Below are 11,113 nucleotides of genomic sequence, written 5' to 3' on the forward strand. Positions count from 1 at the left end.
CTCTGCAAGTAATCATTGCTGCATAGCACATGAAAATTCTAAAAACTATGACTCATCCTTTGTGTGCCTCTTTCCAGGGTAATGTCATACATTTTAAACAGTCCTGTTTAAATAATTTAGGGTAGGAATATATTGTGTTTCGTGCTTGTGACAGTGGGCATAAGTCTTATTGATTATTTGTATTTTAAGGACTCTTTACTATAATCCAGGGAAATCAGAGATGGCCATTAACAAACAAACAGTACATTAAAAGTGTTTTTCCTTCCAATATGTGCTAAAACAGATGTTAATACGAAGGATACATAATCTTAATAAATCCCTTTCTGCCTGCTTGCTTTTTGTTACAGATCTAAAAGTCTTTGCATTTTTAGGAACAGAGATTTTGTGTAGTAGGGAAATAGTTCTGTTTTTCATAAAAAATGTTAGAAGTAATAGCAAATGCTGAAGAGAACGCCAGACTGTGTATTTTCATATGTACCACATGTGGGTTTAGCTGTGTACCTTGGCATTTAAACACAAAAGGATGCACACTTAAATCTCTACAAGCTGCTTCAGAAAATTACTCTCTTTTTGAGAAGCCTACACTTAGTCTGTGATTGTGTAATAGTCTGTTACTATTTCTTAGTAATTTTGGGGTTGTTTTTGTAATTTAAATATTTGGAGGTCTTACATATCCCATTTAGACTGTAATTTATTGCAATAGCATTCAATATTTACAGAACCCAAGAATAAATTTTGCTTTCTGACATCACTTTTGCATTTATTTTTTTAAGTAAAAACCCCCTTTACTTGACAAATTAATCAAAACAACTTCCAGCATGGCTGGCAACATTAAGAAGTGTAGTAAACAGTCGATTTGGCATTTGACTGGTTCCAATGTTTCACCCAGCTGATCTGTCTCACTGCACCAAATGATGCCTGCAACCTTTCAGAATTCTCAATTATGCTGCATTTTCCTTTGATAATAAGAAGTGCACATCTATTTCTGTGGCCTTGACAGAAGCTTTCAGCTTAGTTCATTAAATTTTTACAGTGAAAGCTGGAGTCAGTTGGATTTTTAGACAGTTGAGAGGTTTAGGAAGAATAGTTTTCTACCATGGAGCTGTAATTTTGAAAGCGTGTGCTCTCCATCCTCCTTCCTCTGCAGCTGATACCCTTAATAGGTAAATGTTTCATGAAATGGCGATGAGAGTTTTGTTCCTACTTGTTCAAATTAAGTACATCTACCATCTCTGGTATTGTACATAGAAGGCTCCTATTAGAAAATAAAATTAAGGTTACAAACTCAAGTAACTAAAAACTTGTAAATGCACAATCCAAACCCAGCCCTCTCATTCTGTTGGGTATAGGCATTAAGTAAATGATTAAAAATTATATTCTTGTAGACTTCCTTGCCTGTTTCAGTTCACACAATGGACTGTGTCCACTTAATGAGACACTATACAGTATTCTCTTTCCCACTCTTTGTGCACCTTGTTTTCAGCACACTATTCAAACTATTTTGAATTAAGTAGCTGATTCTTTTCCCTCTGGTGCCCTTCATGCTGGCATCTCAGTGCCTCATGCATGTAATTACATTTTACAACATCCTTGTGGTACAAGAAGTTGGTATAATCTCCACTTTCTAGCAGATGAAGTGGAGTTGAGGCGCAGAGAAAATAAAACTAAAAAATCCCATTATTATGGAAGGTGTGGACTGAATCAGGTAGGACTGCATTGTCCCAGTGCTTAACTACACCATACAGTTCACCTTTCCCAGCCACAACTTCCAGTTATACACGTGAGTGTTCACTACTAATGCAAACAAGACTGGATTACAAGTCAGATGCTCAGACAAATGTTTACTGCTGAAAGTTGGGGTTAAATGACTTTCTTATACCACAAAGGAGCTCTAAAAGACATGCAAGTAAAGTCCAGTTCTCTCAGGCATTATTCAGCTTATATAACCACAAGAATGAACTTTCTGTCCTTGCAGTCTTGGCCTCCTTCATCCCACACCTTTTGCAGTTCATAGCAGGCAGCTCAGGGATGGCACAGGCAAGCAGCAGCCTTTTTTCCTGCCACTTTTCCTGCCTTCCCAGCAGTTCAGTTCTGCACTGAAGGAGCAAGAGGTCCCATGGCAGTGCAGTGCAGCATGTTTTCTGTGAAGACTTTATCATTAATACATACACACAGCGGGGCAAATCAGGTCACTGGAATGCTCTTGTTTTTCAGATACTCAAACCTTGCCTGACTCTCAACCTTAGAACTATTCCTTAATGGAAACTGGGTTATGGGAGTGGTGGGTGGGTGATGTAGTTTTTGTCCCACGAAGTTGTAGATGTTTATATTTTGGTTTTTAAAGCAAATTAACATTTCTAAATGGATTATTCCATATAATGAGATGTTTTCCTCTATGTTAGACAGTCAAGGTTGAAAAACTTACCTTTCCCCTTTGGAGTAATGATGTGAGTTACTGCATTAGGAGGTCACTGAATTCAGTGTAGAAAGACCATCAATACTGTGGTATGCAGTGCTTTGCCCAGTGACTTTTGCATGTATTTGCTGACAGCAAAGAAACAGAGACTGAAAATTTTTCAGGTTGAAGAGCAGAATATACTGAAGAGACTTTAGGGAAAGTGATATGATAATCCAAGCTTTAGCTTCTGCCTTGCCTTCACTGATAAGTCCACTAGAAATTATTTGTCAGATTCTGGGTCTTCTACTAGTCCTAAATTTGGAATTGATTTGGGTTTGTCTTGCAGGGCATGATCTGTTAAATGGATCCAGTTCAGGAGCTTAATTGTTTTCATGTTGCACCTAAATCTCCCTTGCAGCCATACCCACCTGCAGAACAGGTGTCATTTTCCCCTTCTGTTTTCCCTGTCATTGCCTAATCAGATCTTGTTCTCATTGCTTCCTCCCAAGTCATCCCTTGATTTCCCTCGATGTATGTTTTTTAGCAAGTCTTGAATTTTGAGGGTCAGAGATGAGGGATAGTAAGTTTCCCTTGCAGCAGCTCCTGCTTAGAAAATCCTAATTCTCTCTCCACTCACTGACTCTTATACTGGACCTCAGTCCTGGTTTTCCCCAACCCTCCTCCTAACATTATCTGTTGTTTTCCTACTCTTTTTACTCCCTGCGTGGTTTCTAGCCTTCCCCTGCAAGCTCTGCTTCCAGTTCAGCCTTATGATCTTTTACCCAGTTGTCTATTTTCCACCAGTTTATCATCAGCCTTCCTTTCCAGCAGTAGTCTTTCTTTTCAGGCTTCGTCTCCCAAATTGTTCTACCTTGTAACTGACCTTTGTCCCCACTGCTATTTTTCCCTATTTGGTGTCAGGAGAGGAGATACTGTGTCCAAAGGAGAGGACCAAGGAAAAATTCCCTCCTGGCATGCGTAGAAACAACCCAACTTTGATCGGAGCAGTGAGAGCTGTGACTACAGAGAAACCTATTCTCGGCCTCAGTTAGAGCATGTCCAGTGTGTAATCCTCAGGAAATTAAGCTGAAGAGAATGTGCAAACTGCGTTTATTTCCAAGAGCTTTTAACTTTCAGGAATGGAAAAAGTTTTACTTCAGCCAAAAAAAACCCAAAAACATTGTCTTCTCCCCAGATTTTTAGATTCTTCCCCAGAGTATTGAGTTAGTAGAGCTTCTACAAGGAATAAGAGTTTATTGTGGCTAAAACTGCATTAACTTGTGATTTTTGTTCTCATAAACAATGATTTTTTCTTTCACTGCCATTCTTTTTGTACACTGTGCATGTGTGTGAATATGTGTGCTTGAACTGAGACAGCTAGCATGAGAGATGTACTATGGACTGATGAAGGCCTGGCCAAGTAAAATAAAATCTGCTAATGGAGATCTCTATAGTATTGCATGTTCAGCAATCTAGAGGCTAATTCGATTGGTGTTTCAGATGAAAGATATGCATATAAACTGGCTTTGACACAGCAGTTTAAAAATACTTAAAATTTTTGGTTAAAAATAATTTTGTATGTAAAACAATGATGTGTTTTTCAAAGAAAATATTCCTGCTTGAAATATCAGTCTTTAGTTTGCTAAAGATGCTGGCACGTGCAAAATGAATTGCATACACGTTTTGTGTTGGAGAGACAGGTTCAAAGCAGTGGGTTGTAATCAAGTGGCTCTAGGATGTAATCCCAGCTGTCATTGATTCCTGTGGTTTTAGGGCAAGTCAGCTTGACTCTTACGGGTTGTACTCCTCATAAAAGTCTCACAGAGGTGCTGTGAGAAGAGTTATTACGTATTTTTCCATCTTGGAGGCAGAGTAATATACATTTACATGTTAACTTCGTATTAAGTTTATCATTAGACTGAAGTCACTTTGCAAATGAAGGATGATGTTATCTGTCTCATGTTTCTTTAACTGTTCGTGAGATATCTTAGGAGTTTGACATACATATCCTTCATATGCAACAAGACATTTAACTACTATATAAACATCTGTTCTCAAAATATTTTGAATAATTTAATTAAGGAAATTTTTGATTCCTTCCTCTGCTCAGAAGAAGGAGTTGGTGCTGGCTTTGTGAAGCAGATTGATGGTATGTGTGCAGAGTGACTGAAGAGGCTGCAGAGGAGCATTGCATTGAGTGTTGGCTGTGATTCAGTTGAAGCCCAAGTCTCCTTTTACTGCAGTCTATTTCTTAATTATTCCTTAGCACTATAGAGCAGAAATTGAATCAAAGTTGTCTTCTTTAAACTGTAATTTTTGCACTGTGATGGTGCTTTTTATTGTGAAGATTCAGAGCAGCTGAGGTAGAACTCCCAATTGGTCCATACATGCTTACGGCCTGGAAGTTCAAGTACAGAGGTGTTGGGTAACTTGACAGGTCCTGTAGTTTCAAAATCACCCCAACCTAACAGCTGCCACAGGAGAATGGGCAGCCTCCCAGTCTCCTTGTTCCACAGTGCAGATACCTCTTCCCCATCTGATTGTAGTTGCTGCTGGGATCCATTGGGCTGGCTTGCCTGTGGGTGGTGGATGAGAAGCAGAGAGGGAGAGGGAAGGAAAGGTGAGCTCTTGGGCTTTGGCAGCAGCCTGCTGGATGAGGTTAAGCGATCCATTAAACCACACCTCAGACCAAGGTGTCTAGTGCCCTGCTCACTGGAGCATGCCCCTCACTCCTCACGGTAACAGCGCTGCAAGCTGCAGTGCTCTGTCGACCGAAAGTGCACATTTGAGTTACCTTTTGTAGTCTTTCATAATGCAGCTACTTTCTTGCTGCATTGGGAGTAAGCTAATGCACTTAATCAATGCGTTTTCTCTAAATCCTTCTCGTCAGAAACTAGTTAAACTAGTTTGCCATTGGAATGCTCCCTGTCCCCTCTCTTGGATCCTGTCCCAATTTCTGTAAATCATCACCTTCCTGAGGCTGCTGAAACTTTTCCTCATGTCAGCTAGGCTGTGGCTTATGTCTTGACATTTAAGCCCTTGCTTTCTCAACCAGAGAGAGAAAGCTTTATTTGTGGAATTTTTCAAAGCCTTGTTAGCCATCTCATTAAAGTTCCCGAGCCCTTCATTCTGGCAGGAGAGACCTGCTGCTTGCTACGGTTTCTTCCTGGTTAAGCAAACCGCAGTGCCAGGCTGGGCAGTTTGCTGTTTGGGAGAGAAGTGAGTGGGCATGAGATTTCTCATACCATGGTCTATGCATAGTTCCTGTTACTTATTATTTTCACTCCAAACTGATTAACGGCAGAGCTCAGAATTTACAGGTGCAGTTTATCTCCCAGGGTCTCAGCAATCCCAGCTGAGATTCTGTCAGCTGCTTTCAGCTACTTTCAGATCCTGTCTACGGTCAGTGAGCAGCAAGGCCTTTCTGTTGAAACCATTGCTCCCTGTACCCCTGCATCAAACACCGAACTCAGTCCCTGTGTGTAACATACAAGGCTCATTTCAATTCCTGAAAGGTTCATGATGCTGTATTTATTGAATTTAAATATTCTGCTATTGCACTGGAATAAATCTTTGAAGTTAAATAGGTGCGATGCTGAATACAAATAAAACTGATAAGATTAAAAGAAGGTTGAATGCAAATACCTAATGAGCATTGTTGGTGAACAGGTTTTCTATGCAAGGAAATTCTATGAAAGATAATTTCGAGAGGATGTAATTATTTTTTACATAAAAATGTTTAATTAAAAATCCCTCCCTTACACTTTTATCTGAAACCATACTGTAATTATAGATAAAAGGAAAATAATTTATAGCATGGAAACAAATTGATATTGAATATTTCTATAAACAGAACTTATGATAATTCAGAAGACAAGTTGAGGGAAGAAATCTGAACATTGCAGAGGCTATTATTTTTCATTTTTCCCATAGGAACATGGTAGAACATTGTATGGAATACTGGTGCCTGGTTTGCTCCTCATTGGGGGCAGGTTGCTTTGGAAATCCTTTCCAGCAAAAGTCACTGCTACAAAAGGCTAACAGTTTCCAGCTTTGTTTCTAAACTATTGGTTTTCTAATTATTTTAAATGAAGTAGGGATAAGAAGAGTTGGAAGGCTTGTTATTGACTTGAAAGTTAATCTACTGGTGATTCAGATAACACCACGCAGGACTCCCTGAGGAAAAGAGCAGTGACCATAAAAGAGATCTCAGGGGTCACTAAACTCATGTGGGAGGTCAGTGGAGGAGACAAAGAGATGGTCGTTTGTTTATGGATGGCCATCCATCAAGAGAGAAGAAAGTTCTGCAATGAAATCTCCAGTTCTTGCAGTAACAGTTTAAAATCTTAATATGAGGAAAGAAGTTGCTGATTAAACTCAGAGAATCAGTTTGAGAAACAAAAATAAGACGGTCTTCTATTTATCTATTGAATCAGTTTACAAGCTCAATATAGAATGAAATTAGTCTCTTGTATTTTTAGCAAGGTATAGGTTTCCCCTCTCTCTCTTTCACTTCTCTAAATCTTATCACTCGTGATTAATAAAGATCCAATAGAGCCTTTGTACCTTTTTACAGAACTGTAAGGATTTATTATTACTCTCTGGCTCATTTACCAGGATTCGTTTACAAAGAATCCCCTGCATTTCAAAAAGGGCTGCTCTGTTCCATTTTCTCATCCTTCAGTGGCACACCAGTGTTCAGTAGCTGCTCCATTACTCCTTGGAGATGGAGGCATCTGCCACATGAAGCTCTACAGATGTTTGCTAATGCCCTGAAGAGACATCCATGTATGGAAAATCCTGTCTGCTCTAGGCACTGTGTTAACACGGAATTCTATATAGGCAATACAACTCTTTGAGTGCTTTGGTAAGAAAAATCTCTTCAATAAATATAGCTCTTTTCACTTAGATAATACTTTTTAGTAAATGTTAGTCTGAAAAATTGCCCTTATTTTAGGCATGTAACTTAGGGAGTATTCCACAGTTTTAAGAATATGTAGGTTAGATGTAGAAGTGATAAATCTGACCATTACTGTGAGCAAAAATTTCCTCTTGCTGCTTCTCCTTTAAATACCAGCACGCTTGGAAATTTTGGAAAGGTTAGTCTGTGGCATAAGCACTTTTCTGTAACAGATTTGTATGGTGTTGAATCCCAGATGGAATCAAAGGAGCAAACCGATTTAAGCTTTTAACCAGAATGCAAGGGTATTTAAATGAAAATTAGTCTGATTCTCCCTTTGAAGCTGTGCATGTGCTGAAAAGGAATGCTGCAGATATTCCTTTAGGTAATGCTGGAGACTTATCTACCATTACTTATCTCAGATTGCTAACTCTGGAAAGCATGTGTTTATTCTTAATTGATATTATAATCAAGTGCTGTCTGCTCTATTATGATTTCTTAACCTTATTGACCTAAATAATTCCTATTAATATTTACATCCTTGACACTTATAGTGAGGTAACTGCTGGCAAATCTAAATCAGTCTAAGCCTAGTAACTGCATTTGAGTTGCTGCAAACTTATGAGATGGTCTGTTTCAAGATATGCAAGGGGTGCAAGGAAGGGAGTTGAAATAATGTTTTGTGTTGTTACAGTTATGGTTATTCTGCCACTTGGTACAGATGACTCCAGATCCAGATCTGGTTACTGGCCTCCTTTGTTCCCTTTCCTGGGTTCTGTGTTCCTGTCCTTGTTTCTAGAACATTGCCCACCACCATCTCACCAGGGCCCTGTTTTCATTTTCTACTATAGTTGTTTTCCTTTTGCTTTTTTCCCCAGCCTTTTCTTTTGTTCCTTCTCCACTCTCATCATCTTGTATGTATGTCAAATCAGGAGCTCACTTACCAAGTAATGTGCTTTTCCTGGAACTGCATACCTTCTGAAACAATTTAGTGGGTGTTTTTTCAGGATGAGTCTTTACAGTGCTGCTCTGTCTCTGTCCAAACTTACCATAAGCAGCCCAGGACAGAAAATGCACCACTTTGTTTCTATAGGATGAAATGTATAGGTTGTCCTTGATTTTTTTGAAATGCAAATGGCTGTACACTTTGTCAAGAGAACCTGAGATATTCTTTGTTATTTTTTCCCTTTTAGATGCACTGTATTTGCCAACAACAGGGACAGCAAAGGAAGAAGCAGCTCAGGAAGCACCTGACTGCCTTGCGAAGTATTTCAGTGTCGTGTGGTGTAAGGCATCAAAGAAAAAGCACAAGAAGTGGGAAGGCGATGCTATTCTTATTACAAAAGGAAAGTCAGTATTATTGAAAGATATGGAAGGCAAAGACATTGGAAGAGGTACTGTAGATTTGCATACTTGTGTAAGGGAACAACTGGCATAAAAACACTGTGCTTTGCATTACAAGAGACTCACCTCTTTAGACATTTTAGTTCTCCATATTGTTGTTGAGCACAGGATGAAAAAACAGTAGGGTCTTTTGGTTTGGCTGTTGGGTTTTGTTTTTAGGAGGGAGAGGGGAAGACTGCAAGAAAGCTTTATATTTCTCATGTACAAGGCAGATGTGTGGGGGAGGCTGGGGCAGGCTGAATAACATTATTCCTGAAACACCAAATGCTAGTCCAAAGAGGATCTGGAAATCAACGGCTGTACTAATCTGGCAGAAATGCCAAATGAGGGATGAGTAGTTGATTTGGTTGCTCACGAATGCAGAAATCAAAGTGTTAAAATTAGGGGAAAATATACAGGTAAGTTCCTTGTAGATATTCCAGTCGGCAGTGTAGCAGCTGGGAGTTTAGGAGGTCGGATCTCTACTTTTCAGCCAGTCAAACAGCTAAAAATATTATCTTTGCTGGAAAGACAGTCAAACAGCAACATTTTCCAGCCCAGCCAAAGTCAACTGTGTGGCAATTTTTAGTCTCGTAGTTTTAGCAGCAGCTGCTGCTGTAAGACATAGTTTGGGTTGATATCAGAGTTAAAAATAAGACTTGCAAACCATAGGCTGCAGTCAACTTGAGGCTGTAATTTTTTACTGAAAGCAAAGCAAGAATTTACTTTGCTAACGGAGCCAAATATATTCTATAAAGGAGTAGGTTTGAACAATGTTGCTACAAAACATAATTTGATTAATTTTAGGTCCAAGATGGCTTCTCTGCTCTTTTGTTACAATCATGACATTGTTAGTACCAGGCAGTTTTGATTTGCAAATCAATCTGTGGCTTAGAAGTTAATTTGAATTTATTTATATCAAAGCAATATATGTACAGACTTGCTTGTTTTTGAAAAAGACAGAGAGAAAGAGAGTAATGCTTGGAATGCATCAGCCACCACCCTGTTGTTCTTGTGTTTTTTTCAAGTCCTGTCCTCTTGAATTAGCAACAAACACAATAGAAAAATTAACATTCTGATTTTCACTGGTAGAAGTCTTTTTGCTGTGTTTGATCGTGTCAGGGAGCACAATCATACTCATGCCATTGGTGCTGACTTGCCCTTTCAGAGTTGCTTTCAATGCTTATTGATTCTAATAAAATAATAAATTGGCCAATTTATGCAGTATGAGTTTTAAATTTCTGTAATTATTAAGCCCACTGTGTGAGAAGGAAAGGTCTGGTATGGTGATTGGCTCCAAAATTGCATTTAATACTCAGAAGTTCATAGTGAATGTGTATGAGCATCCAGGATTATTATTTTTAAATGGGAAGAAAAGGGCAATGGAAGATGTTTTTGTTTCTTTCTTAGGCGTATCAGAGCTGGATCTAAGATGGCACATGGGAACCTAAAACCAGCACAGCCTATAGCTCATTTTTGAGGCAGCAGAACATTTCACTGCTCTCCCCTGCAATGTCCTAATTCCTTAATAATGCATTACAAAGAATTTAGGACGTGCTGTCTTGTAATTTGCTGTATGTCACAGAAACAGTTATTTCCGGCAGCTGCGTAAACAGTTGAGTTTTGTAGGTTTGCTTTTTGCCTTTCCTGGTTCCATCTACCCTTAAAGCTCACCCTGTCTTAGAATTAGGCCCTTCAGACTAGAATCTGCACAGGGATTCACCTGTGTTCAGTAAGTTCAGCCTGAAGCTATGTAGAGATAATAACAGAAAACAAAAATGCAAAGAAGAGGTCATACATGCCCTCTCCAGACACCTTGTTTAGGAAGGCATGTGCATTCTCTTGTGCTCAGGTATCTTCAGCTCTTTCCTGAATGCAAGTGTGTTTTCAAGAACCAAACAAGCTTCACTGTGTGCTTTTAGCATACATTTAGAGGAGAGGAAGAAAAATATCTTCCTTTCCCTTTTGACCAGACTATTTTTCAGCACTTGCTCAGGCTGTGAAACACCTCAGTAATTTTTCTCTTATAGGAGTTCAAACCCAGACCTTCACCTCCCAACCTTTTCACATTCCTGGAAGTGGGAGCCCTGAGCTTTGCAAACAGCTTCCAGCACTCTTTATGCATAGTGTTTGTTGGATAAAATATGTGTAAAACCTTGGGAGGCCTTGCCTCTTGCTTCACAGTTGAGTGATTTAACTGCTGGTCTACACTGCCATGCCTTTTTTTTTTTTTTTAATTTTGGCCCAACTGAGGATCCAAGCCTGTTTATCCAAAGTCTCACAAATTCAGCAACTGAGGTAAAGAATTCTGAAGTAGAGATGTGACTTTGACCTCTCTGAGTTAAGAAAATAAATTATGTATGTCTTCTGTTTCTTATGTGAAAGCTTCAACCACTAGAATGCTATTTAAAAGAAGGAACTCCCACTCTTTC

General features: G+C 39.1%; 1 protein-coding gene across 1 annotated transcript in view; it reads left to right on the plus strand.

Annotated features, from left to right (window-relative positions):
• The first annotated feature begins 8,496 nt into the window (after positions 1-8,496).
• RAD54B (RAD54 homolog B (S. cerevisiae)) overlaps positions 8,497-11,113 on the plus strand; it is a 25,563-nt gene continuing 22,946 nt past the window's right edge. The window contains exon 1 of the mRNA XM_009070212.1: positions 8,497-8,692. Within this exon, the coding sequence (XP_009068460.1) occupies positions 8,668-8,692 (25 nt within the window). The 5' untranslated portion in view covers positions 8,497-8,667. The remainder of the gene's footprint in view (positions 8,693-11,113) is intronic.

Source organism: Acanthisitta chloris, unplaced genomic scaffold, assembly GCF_000695815.1.
Source record: "Acanthisitta chloris isolate BGI_N310 unplaced genomic scaffold, ASM69581v1 scaffold22162, whole genome shotgun sequence".
NCBI lineage: Eukaryota > Metazoa > Chordata > Aves > Passeriformes > Acanthisittidae > Acanthisitta > Acanthisitta chloris.